The sequence below is a fragment of the Manacus vitellinus genome, unplaced genomic scaffold (genome assembly GCF_001715985.3).
Source record: "Manacus vitellinus isolate BGI_N305 unplaced genomic scaffold, ASM171598v3 scaffold_8_pilon, whole genome shotgun sequence".
NCBI classification, from domain to species: Eukaryota; Metazoa; Chordata; class Aves; order Passeriformes; family Pipridae; genus Manacus; species Manacus vitellinus.
Genome location: NW_021940864.1, coordinates 18,137,712 through 18,164,054, shown reverse-complemented (window position 1 = coordinate 18,164,054; position 26,343 = coordinate 18,137,712). Strand labels below are relative to the sequence as shown.

The following is a 26,343-nucleotide window of genomic DNA, read 5'->3' as shown; positions in this document are numbered from 1 at the left end:
TCTGGTAATAATTAACACTTCCTGTTCTGCTCAAGTGACTTGCAAAGACAGATTCACAAGGTAAAAACAAACCCACAGTGATATATATTATTGTATAGTAAACTGATGCATTATATCATTCTTTCAAAGTAAAATATAATACTGAAAATTCCATCACTTAGTGGTATAACAACTCTAGCATTACAGGTTAGAATTCAGTTACCTGAGCTGAAGTGCAGCTGAAATTCAGACAACAGAAAGTACTGGTTGTTTTTGAAACTGCTGTAGTTGGAAACCCAAACTAAACAGATCTGGACCAGGGCTTTGAGAAATTCAAGTCTACAGCTTTCAGAGATTGTTGCAATTTGTGTGGGAAGTTTTTTTGTGGTTTTTGTTTGGTTTGGTTTGGATTTTTTTATTTATTTTTGGTTCTTGTTTTTTTGCCTGGTTGATTGGTTTGTTTCCCCCTTTGGATCAGATTCCCAGCATGCTTCTAGATGCCATTGAGACAAAGTGATTTAGCTACTTTCTTATTAGCATTCTTTCTGTCCTTATTATTTCAGTTTACTGATTTAGTGGTGGGTTTCTGACTTCTATTAGCAAGGTGTTTGTTGCAAACTTGTATATAGAAGTGCTTGTTAGGAGTCTTTATATTGTGATTGGAAATGTTGAAATTTTGTGTGTGAAATCTTTTTTATATATGCACGCCCCTTCAGTTTCTTTGTAACTTTTGATACAGAATTATAAAACCTGACTTGACTTCTGCATCACTCATGTAGATGGGTTGTGTAGGTAATGACTTGCTGTAGCACAGAAGAATGCTCATACGTGTTCATTAATATTCAGGATGAAAAAGGCTGTAAAAAAACGTTTTCTGTCTGAACATGACTTTGACTAAGTATTCTAATAGTATTTTTGCTGGTATGAATATCTTAAAGTTAGAGATGCAGTGGTTTTTTTTGTTTAATTATTATTTTTGAGGACTATCTAAGGCCACTAAACAACCAATAAATATTTAAATCAATTTATGGTCCAAATGGATTTATACTCCTTTTAAGGCTACATAGTAAGATTTTGAAACAAACGGAAGCTTCAAGGACTCAAATGCTTTGGGTGTCCATGGAGGCAGCTACATAAGAGGGCAGGGGAAATGGTGTGCAGGATCCTCATCTTGGGCTTGATTGTTAGCTGGTTAATCAACAGTGCTTTAGTTTCCTCTGCTTAGTTTTTTTGTCCCTTATCATTATGCAGGACAAATTTTGAAGGTAGGTGTTACATTTTTAGTAGCACAGCTGACTACTTAACTTGGAAAAAGTAGAGCTTTTGGAGGCACAGGCATTTCTTTAGTGTATGGGGAAGCTAATCTACTTGTTCAAAGTATATACCTGGATGTTCTCTCTGTCCCCAAAATCAGTCTTGCCTATATCCTTAGGTTGTCATGGTTGCAACAATGACATGAAAGATAAGTGTCTTCTACCAGCTAGCTGGACAGATGGCCTAAATTAGTGTTTGTTTTCAGCTGTTTACGTGTGGATGTTGTTCAGAAACCACTATTTCTGCTAAAATCGTGGAGCACAATATGTAGCAAACCCTAAATGTGGTATTACCCTTACCACAAAAGACTGAACAGTTCAATTTGTGCCATCTAGAGAAAGCTGCAGATGTTTTAAAATCACTTTGATTCTAGCTGTATTAGTCAAGTGTAAACATTTTCTTTGAAAGGGTATAGATAGCATTTTATCTTCCCAAAACAGAGTGAAATCATCTACATAAATTGACTGGAGAAAAATTATGCTTAGAGAGCTGAAAATCCAAAATTATCATCTACCAGTCTACTGTTTGTAGGGGGTAGGATACTAAGTAAAAGCATTGGGAAGTAAGAGGGCAAGAAAACAAATTACATGAAACTAATAATTTACGTATTTGCTATTCATTAGTTTAATAGTTGAAGACACTTTTTTTTTCTGTTACCTGTCACCTAATTTCCCAGACTGCTGTGGTGCAGTAGTAAAAATGGAGAGTGACAAAAAATTCTGTGAGCTCCTTCAGAAGAGGCCTTCCCTGAGTAAAGGATGCAACTGAAGAAGCTGCAGAGTTTTATGATTATAAGCTTAAAGTCAGGCAGAATCATGGAAACATTAATTTTTCTTTTTTATTTTACTTGGAGACTAGAGATGGCTGAAGAGCTACAGGCTGATACTGCTGCTTGCTTAATTTTTAAAACTCATTTTAACTCCTGCTTCTGTTTAGGATTCAGCATTAATTTGACACAGTTAATGAAGCAATAGAGTTGCAGTTTGCAGCTTCAGCCTGTCATGGTGGTTAGGTGGTTAAAACTTGCCTGTTGTTCTTGTGTACTGAGAAGGTTACACATAGCTTGGATGAGAGTTCAGGATGAGGTAAAGTTTCGGGGCTCATTTGTATTACTTACTGTTAATGATCACTCTGCTTGCTTACCATGCCTTTGCCTAAGATTATCTTCAGAAATGCATAAAAAGCTGATCTAACAAAAGAGCCTTTGCCATTTGCATGCATGCGAATGAAATATTTAACTTGGCCCTGCTTTCCTGCTGTCTGAATTAAATGAAATAAGCGTACTGGTTGTGATTTATCCCTTCAGTCTCCATTATTAGAGGAAAATAAGAAGTTGAGGCTTGTTCCCACACTTTCTTCGTGTTATTTCAAAATAGGAAGATTGTGAGATTAATAGAATGGTTTCTGTGAGTGCTGTGATACCCTTGTTTTTGTTCATGTAAATAAATCTAGGCTGTCTACTTTAAATACTTACAAAATAGTAAAAGCTACCTTGCGTAAATGACAGCTGTGAAGATTACAGTTTGCATTTACATTAATCTAGATCATTGAACATGAAAAAGCCAAACTACCAGTCTGTGTAAAGGTTTCCTTCTCCTGTCATGGGATGAAGGATGTCGGATGGATTGGTTTTTTTCACTACGTGTTTAAAACCCTTGAACTTTTAAAGCAAAATGTGCATGCTGAATTTTTTTATGCTGATAATTGAAATGCAATTGCCTTGGGAAGTCTGCTGTGTGAAATAGGAGAAAGGCACAATGCATTAAGTAAGGGGTCTCATCCCAACTTTACATCTGACTGACTCCCTTTCCAGAAGGTGCTGTTCTCTGACGTGTCAACCACTGAAGGGCACATGCAGCAGCTCCTTTCCCCTGGAGAGATGACTAGTGCAAATTTAGTGGAGAAGAGTGAGCTACCCGTACAGGTGGTCCACACTACCCTCTGTAGTAGTTGCACTCTTACTCAGGGGTCTTTCACCTGAACAGCAGTGGAACAAGAGCTCCTGACTGAGTTTCCAAGACATGATATGAGAAAGGCTGTCCACAAACATCTTCTCTGGAGAATAAATTTAGGCTGTGGCAAATTTTTGAAGGAGATAGGAATGGGGGAGGGTAAAGGATGTTGACAATTTGATTATTCCTTTAGTTTCCTTGTTGCCTTTTCTTCTAAGTCCTCACAAGTAGAAAAGAAAACCTAGGTATTTTTATTTTTGTCAAGGAAAAAAATCTTAACAGTTTTGGGTGACCTCATTTTCTCTGTCCTCCAGCCATTAAATTTAGTTCTGCTGTAGTTGCATAAAGGCTTTAGTTATAAATTTATAAGGAAAATGTCAACTGGCTAGGCACAAAATTTGATCTCTCTCATTACATTAGACACTGCAGACTTCTCCACGTACTGCTTAAAACTCTAGAAAAAAATCTCACTGCATATGTGCGATTGAGTTATGACAGAACAAGGTACACATTATAGAATGGTAAGCACCAGTACTTTTTACGATTTTACTTTAGATGTTGAGGGAATCACTAGCATATTGGAGGGTAAAGTTTAAGAAGTTTGAGAGATACTGGTAATTTATTTACCTAAAAGAGACTGCTGATGGGCTTTATGCGGTTCAGAAGGGCTTCTCTTGAATGAATTGTATGAATTAACAGAACTTGCATGTTTAAAATGCAGAAGTGGACTGATGTCGATCAAGCTAGTTAACTTTGGGAGTTTAGATTTGTGGGTCACTGATTAGCTCAACAGATTTGGTTATGTTAAAGTTGTTTCCAAGCAAGACCTACTGCTGTTGATAGCACATTTGATGGTTGACCTAAACACTTCACTAACCCCCTTGTGATTTAGCATGCATAGTGTTTAGTTAGTTGTATTTCTCATTAGTTAGATGCTGAGAGGAAATGAGATTAACAGGTTTTATTTATGTTTTGGCAGATTATTGTATAACACTTTCTTGTACTACTGCACTGCTAAGATGACAAAATTAATAGCTAATGCTGTTTTATTTTAAAAAGAAAAACTTCCACTTGTTTCTTTGAGCAAATAGTAACATGATTTGTTACTATTTGCAAGTGCTAGCCATGTGCATCTTGCATTTCAGAGCTGCCACAGAGAGACTGAAATGTAAGATAAATACATTTTTCATTAATACTTCAATTTGACTAAACCTAAACTTGGAACAGCAGTCATAAAAAATATTTATTTGTACTTTAGGAGCACAAAGAGCTCCCAAAACTGAAAATAATTTGTCAAGTTGACATTATGCAAAATTGTCAGCTGTTAATAAATCAGTGAGTTCTGCAGTAGAATAGTTTGAAATCCTAGAATGGAATTCCTTTCCAAAGTAATTGGGTAAAAGAAAAGTATGATACAACATAGACCACAAAATACTGTGGCTAGTAGAGGTACAAATGAGTTCAGCTACAAAAGTATAAAGTTGGGAAAAATGCAGAGGAGATTGCAAATCAAGTTATATGTAATCTTACTGCAAACATAAAGGGAGATTTATGAATAAAAAGTGCCGAATGATCTGCACTCGGTGTGTCACTTGCTACTTACAGGAGCAACATTTGAATGGTGAGTGGGTGAGAGCAGAGGGCAGGGTTGTTGCGACTGTACGAGCTGTGAGTAGTCATTTGAGCTCAATTCCAGAGGAAGCACAGAACAACTTTTTGTTGCAGTGGGTAGGTACTATCAAACTCCATTTTGGGGCACAAGCAGTAAGAAAGGACTCAAACTTTATTTTACCTCTCATGTGTCATTAGGAGGAGCGAGGATGACGCTGGAATGCGTAAGGCTGAAAGAGATTTGTGAGAAAAATAGCTAAAATTTCTCACTACACCTTGGAGCATGAAAATGGAAAGATATTACTTTACATTGATAGAAATCAGGAATCAATCAATATTTTCAGCCTAGAGAGTATTACGGTCTCATCTTACGGATTTCTGTTGCTGAAGTTGTTTTTGTATGCTTTCAAATATTGAAAAACTTAAGACTGTTATAAACCCACCTGAATTCTGATCATAGAATCATAGGACCTAATGTATTTTTTTTCTTCGTGAAAGTTGAGGTTTGATTTATTTACTGGGAAGGCCTCCTGTCTAGTTAGAGATGCCCTGAAAATAACATGGTTGGGTTAAAACCAAAAAGAACTCTTAATCTTTTGTGGGTAACAAAGCAAACATAGTTCTTGTAACTGAGTGTCCTTCACCGAAAGTCTAAATATAATAAATGATTTCAAAGCATTTAAATGACTTGTGTGTTAAACCCCATTGGCACTCAGGAACCTTTGAAAATGTTAGGTTACCATCCATACTTACATAATGTGATCAAACAGTGATTGTAGGCTTTTAGCAATAAATCCAGAGCCAAAAATGTGGTAAAAATCTTAGTGGGGTGATTTAGGCCAGTAGCAGAGTCAGCATTTGATAAGCTTGCATATGGCTTGACCTAAGTGCATTTAAAATGTAGTTGTATAGTCCTTTTCTTTTAGAAAGCATGTATATGTTTAATATTGCACATGTTGGAATAAATAATGTAGTTTTACATATTAATCTTTTGCCCAACTGCAAGGTAACAGCAAAAACTGTTGCATTTGCAATCTTATAGTTCACATTCAGTCTTGTGGTAAAATTTCAGAACATCGAAATGAAGGAATGCCATAAAACAAGGTAACTAACCATAGTTCTGTCTGTAGTTTGCACATCTGAAAGGAAGTCAAAAATACATGGTGACTTACTAATAGTTTTGAATATCAATATGAAATGTTTTTCGACAGCTGTGGACAGTAGTGTAGTTATTTTCATTGTAGATACAGAATAAATATTAAATAATTTCATAGGTCAGTATTTTTTTGACTTCTTACTGGCTACTCTTTAATGTGTTTAATTACTGGCAGAAATAATACTGTGTATGTAAAAAAATATATTTTCTCCATTAGTAAGATGCATCACTCCACAGTAATTTATTATCATTTCTGATGACAAACTGTTTTGGAAGAAAAACATTTATCAGCATTATGTTCACATTCTAATGTGAGTGGTTTTTTGACAGACCCTGTAGCAATATACCAAATTTTTGCTTCATTTGCCCTATTTTCAGTTTGGAGTTGGAAATTATTTCTGGTGTTTGTTGTGCTTCAAAAAGATACAGTAATTTTTCTTTGGGAAAGTTGCATGTGGGTTACAAGAGTATGCTTGGGGTCTACAAGTTTGAGGGAAATATTTGGAAATCCTAAATTTAGTAGGTCCATTCTGCTGTTGCATATTAATTCCCGTACGAGTTTCTCTGCAGCCTCATTGTACAATATGTTTAAGTATCTCATGGAATCTAGGAGCCCTGGTAGGAACAAGATTTTTCCTGATTAGAGCAGTGAAGTAAATTGTTTGAAGTAGGGAACAAGACAGGATTACTGAACTCATTGACTAGTTTAGGGTGAACAATTTTGATGATGGTAATGGAAAAAAAGGTGTTTAAAATATACTTAAGTTCAACTATCCTGTATCATGAGGTTCTCAAATTCCCATACTTCCCTGCTGAATTCAAAGAAGAGGTGGTAGGGCAAAGAGGGAAGGACAATAGCTGTCATTAGTATGTATTTTTAACATTTAATACTGTGAACTTAAAAGGAGTTTGGAATATTTTTGCTCTTGCCACCAGTGTTTGCCTTAATATATGTACCCAAAAAAGCCCTATAAGTTTCAGTGAGATGTGGATGCCTACCCTGGATAAGAAATAGTCCTTGAGCCCAGGCAAGCTGTAAGCTTTAACATTCCAGGGTGTGATGGTTCATTCAGTACATTTTCAAAAGCCTCAATAACTTGGAAGATGAGTCAGTAATGAAAAAACCACTTTATTCCATCCACACAAATTCTGCTTTTGTAATTAAATATGGTATCAATAGAATATAAAGTTTTCAGAAACATTGTTTTTTATGGAGAAGGCTAATGTTTTTGGAGGTGTTCTGCCTTCTCATAACCAGCTGCTGAATTATTTGAGCCATTTCTGTAAAATCATACAGCTTTTTTTGTTACTGTACTGTAAATGCCAGAAGTACAGCTGCAATCACTGACCTTCAGCTGTATAATGATAAGATAAAAATTTTCAAAACCTTTTGGCCTGATATATAAAGGACATTGCTTTGTATGTCAAGGAAACTTCACTCAAGAGTGAAGACCAGAGTATTCAACTGGTTAGTCCAATTCACAGGATTTTTATTTTTTTTTTTAAACCATACATGTAATACTTCTGTTCCAACTAAAAGTGATGATTCAAAATAAGATGCTCATCTTTAAGGAACAAGAAGCAGAACAAGGAAAGACAGATATGACAGTCAGTCCCATTGGCAGGTGGGAGGAGGGAGGCAGGTAGTTCAAAAACTTTTTTTTTTCTCCTTTTGACTATTTTGTCACTATTATTGAGGAGGCTTCTGGACTTTGTGGTCTGAGATGAAATGTTCACAGTGTATTACAGGAACAAACCCTGCCCAAATTGTGTGATGAGTTTTAGTGTAGGTTTTATAAAGGAAAAATGAGACCTGTGGTGTAGTTATGGTTCTCTTGCACAGTACCAAAAGTGAATATAACTTTTATTCCTCTGAAACCACTAACAGTGATGGTTGTTTTGCTGTAACTGATGGGGAAACTATGACAGATGAATTAGTTAAATGCAAGCTAGAATTGTATTTGCATCTTGAAGCTTTAGGAAAGTGTTGGTCACTGATTCACAACCAGTAAGAAAGTTTTAATAGCAAAGGTAGTGTGAGATTGCTGGCATGATGGGAGGATTTGTGATTTTTTTGGTGATTTTTGTTTTTAATTTCTTTTTCCCCAGAATGAATATTGCAACAGGGAAGAACATTGTTTTATAATGTTAAGGCATTTAATTTGAAATGTAAGGGCCTAAAGAACCATGTGGCTCTTGTGTAGGTTTAGAAAATTGTCCAGAGAAAATTACTTTTAAGCAATATATATTACTTTGTACTCTTATGTTATTAAAACCAAGAACTGACTACTTGAGCTTACAATTTCTAGTCAGTTTAGCATTTCCAGACAGCATGTTTCACAACATTAATAGTATATTCATATAAATATACATATGTAGTGTATACATACATACATACATAAATATATATGTATATATATAAAACTTATATTGAAGCTGTGGACCTCAGTGCTTTCTTATTAACTTGGAACATTTAATCTGTATAGTTGACTTTAGCAAAGAAGCTGTGTTATCTCTTTTAGACTGAGATATAGGGAAACAAAATTGGGTTATTTCTTATGTGATGTATAGAAAATGAAAAGCCTTATCAATGTTTAGAAATTCCAATAATTACAATTCTCAGATGACCCGCAAATGAAATTTGGAGGAGAATATCATTCTGAAGTCTGAAAATCCAGCCCATTGGAAATCCTAAGCCACTTACCTTTTTAAAAAGATACTGTTGAAAGTGTCTTTCTTGCCTTTTTTTCAGTTGGTGTTTTAACCTTTACAGAGACACTTAAAGACTTTGAAATTTATTAGTAGAACTGTTGGGACTGTCAAACCACTTCTTTACTTCTGCTGAATTTGTTAAGATCTCAAGAGCAGAAGGGGGAGCTCCTGCTGAGGGAGCAGGAAGTGAATTGAAATCTATGATGATGTTCACTTTGGCACTGGTCAAGCATTTTGTGAATGACTCTCTTATTCTGTTTAAATATAGTAAATATTCATTTGATGATAATACTTCCCAATGTGTTCATTTTCGCACCTTCTGATTTGCTAGTTTTATTATACTGAAAAAAGAAGCAAGGAAAAATAGCCTAGAACCTTTGTAATGTGTGTAAAAAGGAGGCAAACAGATACATTTTTGTGTAGATTACTCAGATTTATTTTTTTTTTTAATACTGGAAAAATTTTCTGGGTTATTTTGCATATATGATACTGAATCCTGTAATAAGGTAAGTTACAAGATTTGTCCTGTTTCTTTTAATACAGTATTGAGCATTTCCCCTTCTATGAATAATGCGAAAGACCACCACATCAACAAGTGTATTTGGTTACTGTATGCTAATTGTAGTGAGTGGTATTTGTTTCCTGTAGATTTATTTGCAGACACTGCAGTCTGGATCATCATGTAGTAGTGCCCAGTGCAGATGGCGTTCACTGCAGTCTTGCAATATTAGTGTAAGCAGGTTGTTATTTAACTTGGATTTTGTAGAGCTGAGGGACGACCTTCTGAACTTACCAGGTGTAAGTCCTACTGTCCTACTGTGACTTGCCCATTGGTACTGAAGTGTGGTAACCTGCTTCTGTAATACATTTCCTTTATACAGTAAATTCTCTTTAGTGCTTCTGGTAGTTCAGCTGATTCAGTGTTTACAACAGCCGAAACCCTTGTGTGCTGATAGTTTGAGTTGTAAAATGTTTCACAGATGTTAGAGTACCTAGAGAATTATAAATGTTCTGTGCAAACTAGCAGAGATCCACAGAGTGTGCATTTTGTAACAGCAGCAAGGCAGTTAACTCCTGCTTGTGGGGTACTTTTCTGTGATGCCACATCATTTTGGGAGTGGTGGGTATAACCTATTAGGATGTTAGACGTATGGTATATTTTCAAGTATACAGTGTCATAACATTTTTTATTGAATAAACAATAAAATTAATTTTCTGGCTTTGGTTATGTGTGAAGGCCAAGGGGAAGTGAGCACCACCTAAAAAAGATGAGTAGTCTCTCCCTAGCTTCCTTTGCCATTTTTATATTGCCATGACTGATCTTTTTTAAAAGCTTTTTAAACCAAGAGCTAAGCTGAGATGTGGAGTCCAATCCACTTTCCCTTCATAGGTCAATTAGACGCATTGGAACAATTTTCCAGTTCTTCACAGGATGTCCTCAAGAAAAGACAGGTGGAATATTTGCTATTAAATAACCTTCTGTATTAGTGAATAGTATGGGACACATCTGACCTTTCTTAGAAACTCTTTCAATTTAACCCATACCTAGCTCATACTGTAAACTTCTCTTGGGAAAATAAGCAATTTTAAGAATGCTTAAGAATTATATTTAAAAGATATTTTCAAAGTTGGTCGTAGTTGCATATGTGTCATAGCACCTGCATTGTTTCTTTTTCTCTTAATTCACTAATACCTTTAAGAAAATAGAGATTTGAGTTCTGATTAGGGTATGTTTTGGTAGATCTAACTGCCTTTTTAGCTGGTAATCATGTAAATAAGCAATAGAGTTTGATGTTCATGCCACTAGTTCAAATTTAAAAAATCCTGGGAGTCTCCAGGTTTGGTGGGTGGTAGCTGGAAGTTCACCCATGGGTAGGTGATTTCAGTATGTTTGTGTTAGACTGGGAGCAGTGCTGATTGACAGCATAAGGAATGGTGTACAGTGCTTTGTTTTTTGTCAGGGTTAATAGCATCATTTACAATGATGAGTGTGAGTTAAAATTATTTTCAAATAGTGAGTCCTTTAAGCCTGAGATGAGTGCACATTAAAATGTCACATCTTCAGCTGTGTAGTTTCTAATGTTCATACTTTATAACTTTGATGGTCTATGCTCTGATTAGCAGATAACACCTAAAATTTGGAAAGTGTGTATCCTGATGTTAGTCATGATCTAATAAATTCTTTAGTTTGCATAGCTCTCAATTATTTACTAACATAGGAGATCATGCAATCTGGCATGTATTTGCTTGTTTTCCAGTCCCTTATACTTCAGCTGGTAGAATGAGTTTGCCTTCCCTCGATTTACGTCTTCCACCCATGCAAACAGGTTATATATGTGAGGGTACTTTATTTAACATTTTCATGTATTAGAGTAGTTAGATTGTAGATTTAATAAGGAGGTCAAGTTTAGACTGAGGACAAAATTCTTCCAAGAGTTGTAATGAAGGTATTTAAAGCAAAATCAGGGTGGTTACCTATAATGATCTGTGTTTTATTTTGCCTTTTTTTTTAACCACCTCAGTGTCATTTATTTTTTAGTAATTGCTCAAAACTGGTGGACTGGCTTATTCAATCTTTGCTAATATGTTCCTCTTATATCCAGTTCAGTATTTTGCCTTGTTTTTCATGATGTCTGATAATGAGAAGATTTGGGATGGGGGGAGTAATAAGGAAAGAACTCTGGAGAAGAATGTTCCTGTTTTGGGGTTGGGGTTCTTTTTGTTTTTGTTTTGTTTGTTTATTACTATGGAAAAGAAGGCTATATGGGGAAAGATACCTGAAAGGTATCTATCAGTCTGTTCTTTTCCCCCGATCCTTTCTTTTATCAGTATAGCTATATTAACTACCCAATTTGAATATTTGGGAATGAATTGCTGTTGTTTCCTTTTAGAATTTTGAGAAATACATTTTAATGTGATGTTTTAAAGAGGTATAGAGAGTTGAAAGATGGAAAAAGTAAGATAAACTTGGTATAATCTAGCATAAAAATGCCAGTGTTCCATTAGGAACAAACACTTGCCTGATAGACCGAATTCAGCACTGGTGCTTTCGGTCTGGGTTGGGTTTTGTGTATTGTGCTCATTCTGTTTCAGTGCCTATGGAAGATACCTCATGATGTTGACTTCTTGATCAATGCAGTAATTGTAGTAGTGACCATATAGCTCTGGAAGAGAAGGCAAAGATTATATTCGTCTATTTGAAAGAAGAAAGGAAAAGCATCTGTATCATTATCAATAACATTTACATATTATGACTCAAAATACTTCTGTTTAATTGTATCCTTTTGTTTTGATGGTTTTGTTATTTACTGAGAAAGTTAAATGTGCAAACATACATAGAGGCAGCTTTCCCATAACAGAGAGTTATTCTTTTATCAGGTGTTTGTTTTGAAGAACTTCAGTTTTTTCTGCTCCAGTAATGTTTGACTTGTTAGATATGACAAGTAGAGCTCTGTAACAAAGGACTTTATTTTATAATTTTGATGCTCTACTAGCTTTTGAGAGAATACATATGGCATAGTACTTAAACCAGACTTTGTTAGTGTGTTTTGTTAATGCTATGCAACAGCATTTTTAAATCAGTTTACATAACTTGTCCTTTTAAATGTTATTTGACATGCACACTGCGGTCTTGGAAATGCTTTGAAAGCTTTTTTTTTTCCCCTTCATTCAAAAGTTCTAACCGTTCTAAACCATTATGTTGCCAGGCTTTTTAAAGTACATTTTTGCCACAGAAAAATAACGTTGATTTAAAAAAAAATAATGCTTCCCTACACTTTTGCTGCACTTAAATTGGGCAAGAATTTAACATTTCCCCACTTTCAATTCTAAATCTAGCGGTTCAGGTCAGAAATGTTTCAGAAGGGTTTCCTGTCAAGATTTGATATATAATTAGCCATACCTTTAAGTCAGGGGACAAAATGAATACTTTCTTGAGGTTTCTTCTGGCTACTTTTTTTCTGAGAATGTTTTACTATTTAGTATTTATTACTGATCCTGTAGTAAATGGAATAACACAAATGGAACAGATTTTTGAGTGCTGCTTATCAGGAGAGCGTTCATTGGAGTGTCTGATCTGAAGAAAAAGATGAAGTTGATATAATCTCATATTGTAAATCTCAAGATGATGCTTATGTTGTCATAGGGCAATGTTAGTTATTACCTGCAGTACACAGAAAATATAATATCCTTGAGGAATTTGTGGAAGTGGGGTAGATCACAACTTTTAAATTTTATTCCTACTTCACTAAAGGCCTCATGGACTCTCTTAATACTTAGTGTTTCAACCTTTTTGCTGTCCTTTAAATAGTAGGCTACAAGTCTTCATGAAAAAGATTTTGAAGAGTTGGCAGGGGAATATTTGGTGTATGATTTTGCTGCTGAGATTCTTTTTTTTCCAAAGGAAGTATAGAGATGTGTATTCATGGCAATATGAACCATTTAGCCTTGGCTGGAGGGCAGCAATGTTGTAAGCTCAGCTAGAAACCCAGTTGAATGAGATTTTACTTCTTACAACCTGACTTAGATAGTTTAGATGCGCTGGATTCTTTGCAGTTTAAGAATTATTGGAGAAGGCTTTAAATTGAAACTCTATCAGTGTTTTTGTGTCAGAACCCATATGTTTTGTAAGACTAAGGAGCTACTTTACTGTGTATTTTCTGTATTCTCCTCTCTTGTGTGTTTGTGCTCTTCTCTGGACTAATTGTCAACAGAGCACTTCAGTGTCTTTGTATATTTAAAACATAAAAAGTGTTTCAGTCATAGAGTTTTAAAAGGATGCTTCAGTGAAATTGAAAATATTATAAATCAGGATACAGCTGCTCCATTGGGGTGCATCAGCATATCTTTTGAGTGTGGAAAACTACCAGAAGGGCATTGCACTAGCACACTGTACTGTTCATAAAGTTTGCCCTCCATTTCATTTCAAATTGAGGTATGAATGTGTGGCTCACTAACTGAAGCATCATTTTCAGCAGCTTACCAAAAATCTTGAAATAATATGCAACATATAAATTGCTAGTGGTGAAAATGAGGAACCCAAAACCAGAATACTCATATTTTTCAAGGACAAACCCCAGAAGTAGTTGTAATAATAAAAAAAATCTTACTGATAACACTTTTCTAATTGAACTAGAATTCTTAACACTGAGTGTACGGGTATAGAACAGGTGAATTAGAGGATATTGAATACTCAAGTAGAGGATATTGAATGCATTTGTGGGATATTTAATTTAAGATTTTAGTTCACTTAAATATCTGTTTCTGAACGCCTGTTACTGCTTCTGGTTGCCAAGTTCTCTATAGGTCCACCTACATTTGACATGCTCCACTTCTGCTCTTTTATTTTAAAGGAATTTGGCATACATCATTCATGAAGAATAATTGAGCTGCCTCAGTTTGAAAATATGAATAATTGTTTAAACTGCCCAAAAAACCTTGCCTGTATTCCCTTAACAAGATCATAAATTATGGAGGACCTATAAATATCAAATATGCAGCATATATGAAATCAATGAGGTGACTTCTGATTTAGAAAAGTAAAATGGCTTTCTTCAAAAGCTCATGTACTTTCAAAGGACAATTGAGGGTCTTATTAACACAGCCTAGTTAACCTCCCTGCTGCACAAGGTGAAGCGTTACACACTCTAAGCAAAAGATGAAACGTGTAAGGGAAATACAGGATTGGATCGATTTCTTTTAATGATAACTAATTCTTCTAGCCTGGTTGGATAAAAGTAAACATATGTGCTCTATGGTTTTGCTTTTGCTGTGTGCCAGGATTCAGCTCGGAGTGAACTCTTGGCAGAGTTATAAGCCTTTGAAAATTGCTTTATAATGGAAATGGTGACAGATCATTAACTACAGTAGTATAAGTGCATTGATTTATCATATGTATAGTTGTCTTAAGTTGCAAAATACGTGATGCAGGATGTGCTGAATGCATAGGGAGTATCTTTGTAGTTTTAACTGATTAATGACATTATTCATATTACGTTAATCTTTTTCGAACATACGGCCTCTGACAGTGTTGGACAGGTATCATTCAGGGGCTAAGATATGTTTGTACTGTAGTGACACTGTGATCCCACTATAATTGCTGTATGGGAAGGGGACCAGGAAGCATTTTATAACATCATGCATTTAATCACCAATGCAATTACAGTGCCACTGGAGTAGATATGTTTTCCTGCTACCAACTCTTAGGAACTTCTGAATCATAATGAATCATTACTAGATAAGCTGGAAAACCTTGTTTCCAGTAAAAAATGCAGAATCTGGGATTTTGCAGTCACACCTAATTAGCATCTGAGGCTTAAATGTCTTTAAAATGAAATGTCTAATGTATGTATGTTATATGAAAGCATTTTTTCTCCAAAACCCTTATTCTTCCGTCATCAGAAGACAGATGAACAAAAATTATTTTCAAGAATTATGATTATTCTAGTGTTGTTTTTCAAGCATTGAGGCATAGAATCTTTACTTACTTTTACTCTGATGCAGCTGCATGATTGTTGTCATTGGTGAGCACCTACACTAATAATAGTAGTTCACCATTACTTTAAAAAGTGTAGGCAGCATGCTAATAAAGGTGAAACTGAGCATTTTGTATTGCCCTTTGGCACTTGTGTAGAGTAAAGCTAGTATTAGTTTTTAGTGTTTCTGGTTTGCCTTTTTTTTCATCTTTGAGATGGGATGATGAAGCTATGAAGCACCTGACCCGCTGCTGGAAAACGGAGGATTTTGTTACAAAACCTTCATTATTTATTAGGTGTACCTATCTAAGTTTCTTGGCAGAAGGTCGTTTTTGGAGACTATCTTAAGATCAGTCAAATTTCAGTATGCTTCTTTTTAACTCCCTTTGACTGCACAAAATTTCCACATGTAACTTGTTCTTCAGATTGAGATTGTCTTTTTCAATCCTGTCTGTTCTGTTCAACTACTGTACATCTCACAGCCTTTGAGATTTATGACTAGAATTCAGCTGCATTCTCTGGATGTGGTTTTGTATTGATAGTCATTTACTGGGAGAGGAAATTTACTGGGAAGGAAAACCAAACTTTCAGTGAAGACAGGGTGGAATGTGCATTGATTTGGATGGTACCTTGCAATGGTACTGTCAAATGGCAAGGAATAAAAGGAAAAGATAGTAATATGGAGCATAAAATTGAATAAATAACGGCGAGTGCTCTTAGTGGAGTAGATAAGACCACTCCGCACCTTTAAAAGAATGTTCTGGAAGTACCATATGAAAATAGAATTGGGGAAGCAATCTCTTCAGTTTTCTTGATTAGTTACATATCAGTTGTGCTGTAGGATATGAACACATATAGGGTTTGAAGTATGCAACTTTTGATATTTAATGACTCTTGCTGGCTCACACTTTGCATTATGGGCCTTTAACTGGAGATGCAGATGTCCATCTCACCGAGGTTGGGGCCTTTTGGTGGTCTGTGTGCATCTGTCTGAATGCTCTCGTAGTTTCCTTTGCTGTGGCGATTTGTAGGCACGACAGTGCAAGTGAGGGATGATGATTTGAGTAGCCTCAAATGTGCATTTTATTTTTTTTTACCCTTACATGCGATTTATTTCCTGCTAAAAGTATAAATATGTTATAACTTCCAGGATTTCCCATTTCTGTAAATTTCTTTCACTTCCAAAGTCCCCATGTTATTGCTACTACTTTCATGGTCATGTTGTTAAGGGAGTGTTTTCTTTCTTTGGCAGTGGGGGCAGTTTTAATACCCGCACTTTTTTCGGACTGAGCCCTGTGGAATGGTTGCGTGCAATCATTCTGGAACCTCTTGGGTGTTCCAGCTGCCTTGAAGTATCCTCTGCCTCTAACTTAGTGTGCCACTTGACCTTCTGAGCTTGCTTCACCTTGTGGTTTCCAATCTACATAATAATTTTGTGTCACCCTTTAGTTAAATGGTTTCTTTTTGACAGAAAGAAGTACCTTCAAAGAGGGTTTAACTTTATATTCTACCTCAGAGATAATACCATTCTATTTGACTTGATTTATCTATAAATATGAATATCTTTCTGAATACCAGCTTAAATTATGTACAAGCAGAGATTATAAATTATCAGTATAAAACCAGCTTGCTAGGGTTATTGTACATATATATGTGAGTAATTCTGGATTAGGTGCTGTTCAACATGAACCTGAGTTTTATGGGGAAAATCTGGGAATTACTGTAAGTCCAGTTAAAAACCAGGATGGTTTGATATCTGATTCAGAAGCATGTCAAATATCCCAATCTAACTGTGACAGAAGGGTGTAGAAATGTTGGGTCTCAGCCTAAAGACTTGCCATCTAAAACACGCAGTTCTCACTGCCAGGACTGACTTTGAATTCTAGCTTTGCTGTGCCTTATTCACCAGTACAGTGATGATTTTACTCTGTGTTCCTAGAAGCAGGAATTGTGTTCCCTTCCCTAAGTTACCTGTGACCATCTTTCTCCTATGAAGTGGGAATAGAAGGCTGTGTCATGACCAAGACTGATATTTCAGAACTTTGAGTGTTTCAAATAAAATTTTCTCTAGAAATAACAGATATTACATATGTATGATACATTTGAGAAGGTTATCAGGAACAAAGAAATTTTATATGTTTGTGTTCCTCCTTGGCACTATGAGCTTCGGTGAATTCTGGAGTCGCTGAGAAATAATTAATATAAACCAGCAATGTGGTTAACAAGATGTGCCTCATGAGAGAACAGCAATATGTGGGCTTGCTCAATTTTAAGTCTGGTGAGTGAACCCTTACCTGCTGTAAAGAGGAAATCCTGCCAATGAGATGAGGGATTTGTAGTGTAACAAAGAGCTATTGAACAATGTTTTACTTGACAGACAGTGATATGAATCTCAGATAATACCTAGTAAGTTTGATGTATGTAAACTGCATAATGTGTTTTCTTTATAAAGCTTTTGCTCTAATTAAATATTGCATTTTCAAAAAGAAGCTATTGTGATCAGTGCTGTAACTCTATCTCTAATAAAAATACTCTCTTTTTAGTTATAGTATAATGATGATGTATCTGCACTCACATAAGTGGCTGTGTAAAAGAAACTAAGAGAAAAAACACTCATAAGTTTAGATTCTCATGGTAGGTAGCAGCCTCAGACTGACTTCGATGCCCTGAAAAGGCATATAAAAGGTTTGGGGAGAAAGTGATCCTTGACACTATAACAGTGACCTGAAGTTATTTAGCTCACAAGGTCACTTGTCCAATAGCGCTGTCCTTTCAGAAAATCTGGTGGGGTTTGTGTGTTAGGAGTAAATGGCATTTTTTTTTTCTTTTTTTCACATAGCTGTATGTTGTGTTTGCATCTGCGTTTTCCATTGTTGGTGTGCTTTTAAGTAAATATTATATGAGGCTTTGGATTGATATTTAACAACTGAGATGGTTGGTTATACCACTATTGTCATTGCCCATTCTAATGTCATCAATATGAACCAGCTGAACTCTGCCTTTCTTTTTCTTTGCTGCCGCTGGGGTTTAATGGCTTTGCAGAGAAGCTCCTGCCTGGCATACTGAGCTCCTACAGAAGGTCTAACCCATAAGCAGTGAGTACTGAACTGCAGCACACTAATGCTGTAGGTGTTGACTCACTGTGCTCTTTTTAATTGCAGTTCTGTTGAAGGTAGATAATCTTTGCAGATATTGAATCTTTGGGTATCTACCAATCTGATGATATATTTGTATGGCTACAAATGCTGATCTGCTTTTCTTTTCCTGGGAATTAACTTTTCTTCTGTGCACATACTGTTTGCATTTAAAACTAGCTTTCATGTGTCTGTGGCTCTTGCTATAGCTGGCAAATGCTTATATCTCAAGTGATGTGTGTTCTTTTAGAATTCTTGAGCCTTATGTAAACCAGCTTTCAAATGTGCATGAATTGAAAAGCATCTGTAATGTTTCGATGTGACTAATGCTAAGATATGATTGACCAAGTCTGGATTTACTTTTTTACTGGAAAGTCATTCAAAATAACCCTCTACAAACTCTGTGGGGAGAAAAAATTTCTATAATCCTGATATGTATGTTCATTTGTGATATAATTGCTTTGAAAAAATGGTCAATTTTTTTCTCTCAAGATAGCAAGCAGTTTTTTATAATTTGTGTTGTTAAGGTGCTGATCTCTTCTCAAAATTCCATCCGTGTTTGGCTGGAAATAGAAAACAACTGTTTTGATTGTCTCAGTTGTTTTTGTGTGTGCGTATTTCTAAAGTTAAAGGTTCAATTAATTTGCCTAAATTATATATTCCAGCTAGAGCTGCCCTGAGGAGGCAAAAAGGTCTCGTCTTGCCTGTCAGTAGGTACTTTCAGATCTGCTCAGGACAACTTTAATACTTACATGTAATGGCAGAGCTAGTTCAGGAATGCTGAACAAATCAAATATTGGCTGGTGTGCACAGAAACTGGATTGTTCTTACTTAAAGACATTTCAACACTTTCGAGAATATTCTCCAGGTCACTTTGTGAAGGAGATGTGATATTAGAAGAGAGCTTTTGTAAACTAGGAGGAACTCGTTCTCCCATAGAGTTTTGCTCTGGGTATTTTCATGGTAGCCCTAGGGAGGTCTATAGCCATATATATTTTTTTTTTTTTCTGTGAGCATACTGAGTTTCTGAGGTTTGAACACTTGCAGCATAATTGCATAGATAACTTTGGAGACATCTGGGAGGCTCAAGATATGGTGTTGTTCTCCAGCTGTTTTTCTCTCAGCTGAAGGTTGCTGCCCTCAAAGCTGAGCCACTCTAATGGATCATATGAACTGTCCTAGTCCATGTCAGTGCAGAGCCAGACAGGTTATTTTAAAGTACTGCTGGATGCAGCTGAGGGTAGTAATGAACAGCTTGAGGTAATAACTACTTAAGCCATTCCAGCTAGACTTCAAGAGCACATATGTCTGTGTCCTTATAAGTACAATACTTTAATCTCTCCATTGCTGTATTGTAGTCAGGATTTGTCAGGACTGCAGAGCTGTTGCCAAGGGAAGTCTGATATTTAAGTGGAATGTATTGGTGCTTCCTGTCTATCATCATACTGCAGTAGAAAGATTTGAATAACGAGTGTGTAACATATACGTTGAATGGTAAAGGAAGCTTATTTTCAAATATGAGGGTAAATGTGTGGAAGTCATGTTTTGGAAACTCTTTAAATTGGGAAGAGATTACCACAGGAAGTCTCTTCCCTGACTGTTTCTAGTTCAGCTGTTTTCAACCACTTATCTTTGATTCTTAGCCATATAAGTTCTTACCCTCTCTGTGCCCTTTCCATTCCCCAAAAACCTTCCCTGTATTGATTAGAAATATAATGAATTTTTTAGCTCTATTTTTTTTTATTTTTTGCCCAGGTCCAGCAAGACTATGAATCTCTGTTCCAAATGCTTTGCTGGTAAGTGCAGTAAAAGGTTTTGTGTTTTTGTTAGATTATTGAAACCACATTGTTGGCATCTCCTTTAGGATTTGTGCATGGGTTTCTCTTCTTTCAGTGTGTATATGTAATCAGGTTTTCCTCACTTCGTTGCTTCATTTCTTTGGTAATCAAGAACCTCTTGTGTAAATGTACCCATCAAACCTTGTTCTTGAAGTTTATGGAATTTTGGTACATCCTTGAACTCCGGAGCTCCACTGCCAGCACAGCTCCTGTATGGATGATGTGGCTTTCAGAATGTCTGAATTGTAATTTGGAATTTCATAGAATTATTTTATAATAACCACTGTTATATAGAATGGATAAAAAATGAAAAGGAAAAGTTGGTATAGAATACCTTGTTTCTTTTTACTTACAGCCCTTGAATGTTAAATCATCAGTAGCTCATCGGTAGGCTAATTCTAATTACTGCATATTATTTTTTATTGTGAGGTCATTGCTTTTGTGTAAAATCTTAGGAATTGTTATTGACCGTTTCCCATTACCATCTTTTAGCTTTGCCTTTCTCAATTTTTTTTTTTGGTATTATTTAATATTGTAAACTAATTTTTAATTTTAATTAAAGTCCTGTCATAGTTCATGATTTGTAATTTGTCTTGGGGGAACCGATACAATTTTAAAAGGATCAGCATTTTTATTAAACTTTAAAGCTTTTTCAGCATTTTTTTAACAAAAAAAATGAATTTTGACTCATAGATTATAGATCTTAGGTTCAGCATCACTTCATTAAACAAACATATGGGAAATAAAGATTGTCTAAGGTTGTACAGCAAAATGATGCATATATTTCTCTGACTGTTTTCCAAAGCCATGGGTCACTGGAATGGTATATTGAAAAAAGTGTAAGTCCTTTCTTGTGCTCTTTCCCTATTAACCACAGTCACAAACAGGTTACGAGGTCTTTGATTTGATTCAGTGAGACTGATATGTTCATATTAGCACTGTAAAAAGCTTATGTTTGTGTACCTCAGAAATGGGGGTGTTCTGAATCCGAGACATCAAAATGGCCCATCCCTCACATTCTGAGTTTAGCAGAGTACCCAACACTTCTCAGACAGCAGACCAGGCATTAGGCAAAACATCTTTTATTTTGGTTTTACTGGTTTGGGTTTTTTTTGTTTGCTTGGAATTCTGTTTCTGTTTAACAAGAAGAAAAGTTCTTGTCTTCTATTCTGCAATTCTTCTGAAACTCCATTACTTCTGATAAAGTTAAATTTTTTCTGTTGTAAAATTGCAAGATGATACACAAACATTTGTGTGCTTGGGGACTGTGGGGGTGGGGGGGACGGGAGAGCTTATGTTTTTAAATTTTCAAGACATTCCTTAGAGCCTGTTTATTTTAATGAAATAAGTTCTTGGAAGAGTTTGAGTAGCTTAAAAAGCTACTAGTAGTTGGAATAAAACAAGGTATTGTAGGAAAAGGCAAATTTACTCTGTCTTTTTTTAGACCTTAACTATGGTTCCTTCAACAAGTAGTATTGAAATAACCAGTTCTGTTGGAGTCATAACTTGAAACCTCTCAATGTCATCATTCCAACATAAAAGAATTTTTCTGTTTTTTTCTTTTTCCTGATGTTACTGAAAATATTTTTGGCGTATTTTTTATACTGGGTTTCCAGCCACATACAGAAATAGAAAGATGTATACTCTTGTTTCTAACACCACAGATAGCAAGATTTTAGGCAAGTAAGGTGTTGAAGATGTTTTTCACTGTTTCAGGCACTCCAAAGAAAGGATGTGAAAAAAGTTCCTCTTTTTTAATATGGCAAATTATTTATTCAAATGTATTGAAGCAGGTTTGTATGTGAGGGAAGATTGCGAAATATGATTTCTCTTGACCATTGTTTCCTTTCTCTTTTATTTCAGAAAAAAGAAATCCACACAACGAAAAAGGTTAGTAACTTTTTACATTTTTTGTTGGTTTTTTTCAGGGAGAAGGGATAGAATCTAGTCTTCCTGTTATTTAAAAAATTAATTTGAGACAAACACAGCAGGAAGGACCTTACATTTGTGTAAGCATTACTTTTTTATACATACCAGAGGAGAAGGGCAACAAGGGATGAAAACATTGTTGTGTTTACAGTGCAATATGATTTATTCGTGGAGCCTTCCTACCTTAACAGGTTTTTCAGACTTTCTGAACTATGTACAAGTTTGTAAATATGTGGTTGTGAGCTGTTCTTTGCTTCTGCCCTTCCTGACTTCCCCATTGTCCTGGTTCCAGCCAGGTCAGGATTAATTTTTACCGTAGCCAGGAGCAGCATGGCTGGGACCTGGAGGTTATTCCATTCCACCTCATGTCATTGCCAGGGGTGGGGGAAATGGACTCATTTCCAGGGAGAAAGGGTTCCTTCCATTTGAGAAAACGTGGCAGAGGGAGTGGCCGGTTCCAAGCAATCCTATGTGAATTGTTTGCCTATCTTGTACATTTATTATTGATATTGTAGCTGTTACTGTGTGTTTTCTTACCTCATCGAAGTCTCCAGTAAATGTTCTTATCTCAATCTGTGATCTTTAGCTTTTGTGCCTCCAGTTCTCTGCTCCAGCCTACCACCGAGGGAGAGGAAGGGGGAGGGGGAGTGAGCAGCGTGGTTTGGAGTTTCAGTGGAGAATGTTCCTAAACCACAACACCCATCCCTTGGGAAAAAATGGTCATAGTTTGATATCCATTGTATTAATCAGCACAGAATTTGATCAAAGGGCAATTGCCTGTCAGTTTGCCTTATTGTTTGACCAAATGCTTCTGATTTCTAAATTTATTACCAAAATAAATTCACTGAATTTTCACTCCCATTTGTCTAAAGATGAAAGAAACAGCAAAAGCAACCAGATTATGTAGCAGGGAGGCTGGCATTCCTTGTTTTGGCTATCTTCTGGACATTTTCTTACATTAAATGTGGGAATACTGTTCACAATTTATTATAGAGATTAAGTTGTTCAGTTTTCTATGGCAAGAATGAGCTGCATACTGCACAGATATATGCAACCATTTGCCCAGAAGTGCCCAATGTTTTGGCCTAGATCTAGAAGGTTCAGTAAGCTCTTCTGTACAATCACAAATTTGCTGTTCATTTGCCCCAGACTAGCTCTTGGCTTGCACGTAAAGGTTGATAAATACTGTAGAGGAGCTTGAAGTTAGCTGTCCTATTCAGCCCTCTTTGCCACCTCTTCTGAGAAGGAATACCTGATTTGTTTTACTTTAGCCCTGTAAAAGCAACAGACTTTTGTAATATTCAAGAGCTTCTCTGAAATAATTTCAAGTGAATTGTACTTCTGCAAAGTGCTGTAACATTGTCTCCAGTTCAGTGCTGACTGTGTGCTATCAATGCCTCGAAGTCTCCAGATACAGTACAAATGTAATACTGCCTATTAAAGTGCTTCAAATTAAATATGCTCTTTAGATGGTTACGACATAGTTGCTTCAGACTTTTCATTCATTGAGAATACAAATACAATAAAGTGGTGTTTTGGGGTTTTTTAATCAGAATATAGGCTGATGAGTGAAAAAATGCACATTACAGCCAGAGTATCTCCCTTAATGACAACACATCTTTCACTAAGACTGCAGCGTCTCTTCTTTCAGTATGGTAAACTGTGAAATTGGAATGATTAAAATACAGGACAGTGATGAGTGAAATTTTTCAAAAGTACTCTTATGAACATAACTTTGCTCACATTGGGTTTATGGAAGTTTTAATATCACCTTCAGGTAGGGGCAGTGTTTGAGTACCTTTTGAAATGTCGCTTTTATAAAGTAGGGTCTTTCAGGCAGGAATTCTACATTCGTGGAAACAACACCTGGTACCTCAAGAACTCAGTTTTAATTGGAACCTCTGGGAACAATCACAGAACAAACTATTATGGAGCAAGAACAAATATTTAAATACAGAAAATGGTGAAACTATACTTTCTACTTAAAAGATGCCAAAAACACATAGTCTGCCTTTAATCCATTTGATTGTGATCTTAGAAGGTTTAGTGCATTGGAAAGAGGGGTGCAGGAAGTGGATTTCAGCTTGTTCAATAGTATGTGAAGCTGAAGGTAAGTGCAGCAGGAAGGTTTGATGGACAGATGCACTTGGAAAACTGGAAGAAGATAAAGTTATGATTGGAGTATTCATGGATTTGTGAATCAAATTAATAACCCTTCTGTCTCAATGTGTAATTGAAACTTCTAGAAGTGGGTGTCATTTCTTAATCCAACTGTACAATATTTATGTTCACATTCTGCAAAACGCTAGATCAGCATCATTGAAATTGAGAAAATAATTCAATGGTATAAATCAAGAATTTTCTGAGTTTTAAGGGCTTTACCGTTACTGAACTGTTAGTTCAGTTTTATTTTTAGATTTAAATAAAGCATTTTTTTTACATACTGTTTTCTTGATGAGTAAAAAAAATTACAGATTTTTAATCTCCATCTAACAAGCAGAAAATCAGTATTGCTGGAAATACATATGTATTTTAAATGTGTATGTTTAGCTCTATGCTAGGTTATGAAATTTTGTAACCTTTTATTTTCCTGAATTGAAAAGATCTAATAAGGGTGTGGGAAATAAAAATAGATAGTAATATCTGCTATATAACATACCTGAACTCTTACTGTAGAGTTATTTCATATTTTTGTGCATCTTAAACATCCTGCTTTCTGGAGCAGACCATTATTTTGTCATGCTTAAGTCATACACAGTTTTTGAAGCTTACAAAATTGGGACTTTTATGTGGCTCAGAGTTACTGAATAACAATTTCTTTTCTCTTGATTTTTGTAAATCTTGGGAGCTATTTAGAGCTTGTCTGTTATTACTGCCATGTCTGGCAGTAATAACACCTACTGTAAGCATTAGCTGGCAAAAATCAGTGTTCCTGCCGAAATAGATTTTGCTGTTAATTAACTGCTAATTTGATCTTTAGTCAAGCTTTCAGCTTGCTTTCTGGAAACCTTTTCAACTGGTGTATCTTGCATGTTTCTCATTCAAATTTTGGTTTTTTTGCTGTATCCTATTGTACGATAAATGATAAATTATGCCACCAAGCCTTACAGAGTTCAAGAAGCATTTGAATGATACTCTTGGGCACATGGTGTGACTCTTGGGGATGATCCTGAGCAGGGCCAGGAGTTGGACTCAATCATCCTTGTGGGTCCCTTCCAACTCAGCGTATTCTGTGATTCAGCCCTTCTGTTTCTAAAGTTTTCAGTCCTAAATGAATGATGAAAAATCTGTTAGGTTTGCATTTTTCATATGCTTGTAATTTTCAACATGAATCCACAAGTTTTAGTACTTTGTTGGAAAAGCAGCAAACATTTTCAGAAGTTCGAAAACATCACTAAAGAATTAGTTTTCTTTATTGCTGCACAAGATGTTTCTTTTTTCAGTATGGTATTCCCTTTGTTGGCTCCTGATGGAAACCAGTGCCTCAATATGTTGCTTCATTAGGCTACAATTTGTTGCTGTATTCATCTCGGTCTTTGTATTTTGAAGTACATGGAGTGCTTGCTACAAAGAACGTCACTCACTGGCTAGAGCTTGAAAGCAGTCAGGCTTCATCTTCTCAGGCTTGCAGCTAAGTATTTCTTTGGAAAATTGTATAGCTGATTACAGTGGTAGCAAAAATATTTCTAATTTCTAGAGCACTACTAATAGAAAATTGTAACATTTCAGAGATAACCATAGATATTGTTTGGCATCCATTCAATTTCTTTTACTTTATACCCAAAGAATTTCTAAAAGGGAAAGGCTGGTAGGAAAAAGATGTCTTGGCATAGTTAATGAACTTGAAAGATGAGATGTATGCTAAACTTGAGAAAGAAAGTCACCAGGAAATGGAATTAAGAAAAAATTGGATAAACTACTTCAGTTGAGCTTCAGTTATTTATAAGCTTGATTTGCACTGCTGACCCCGGTGACTCTTTTTACACTGTTGGTATGCATTATTCCGTGGCTTTAAAAGAATGTAAAGATCTGAGTAATAACTCTGTTTGGTTTGTTAGAACAGGGCAATATTTTGTGGAAGGGTTCGGAAGGGACTTAAAAGACTTTTAGTTGACTCCTTTTCCCCTAACCTGGCTTAAAGTTTTAGAGGGGAAATACAAATTAATAGAAAGTGAGTTTATTAAAATACGGTTGTATGATGTAAGCTTAGGACTAATCATTTTACTACTGTCAAAAGTAACATCA

General features: G+C 35.8%; 1 protein-coding gene across 2 annotated transcripts in view; it reads left to right on the top strand.

The window, feature by feature from the left end:
• Positions 1 to 26,343, top strand: part of ZFAND3 (zinc finger AN1-type containing 3) — a 135,535-nt gene that overhangs the window by 11,597 nt on the left and 97,595 nt on the right. For both annotated transcript variants that reach the window (XM_018085191.2, XM_029965039.1), the window contains exons 2-3: positions 20,087 to 20,127; positions 22,033 to 22,059. In XM_018085191.2, the coding sequence (XP_017940680.2) occupies positions 20,100 to 20,127; positions 22,033 to 22,059 (55 nt within the window). In that variant the 5' untranslated portion in view covers positions 20,087 to 20,099. The remainder of the gene's footprint in view (positions 1 to 20,086; positions 20,128 to 22,032; positions 22,060 to 26,343) is intronic.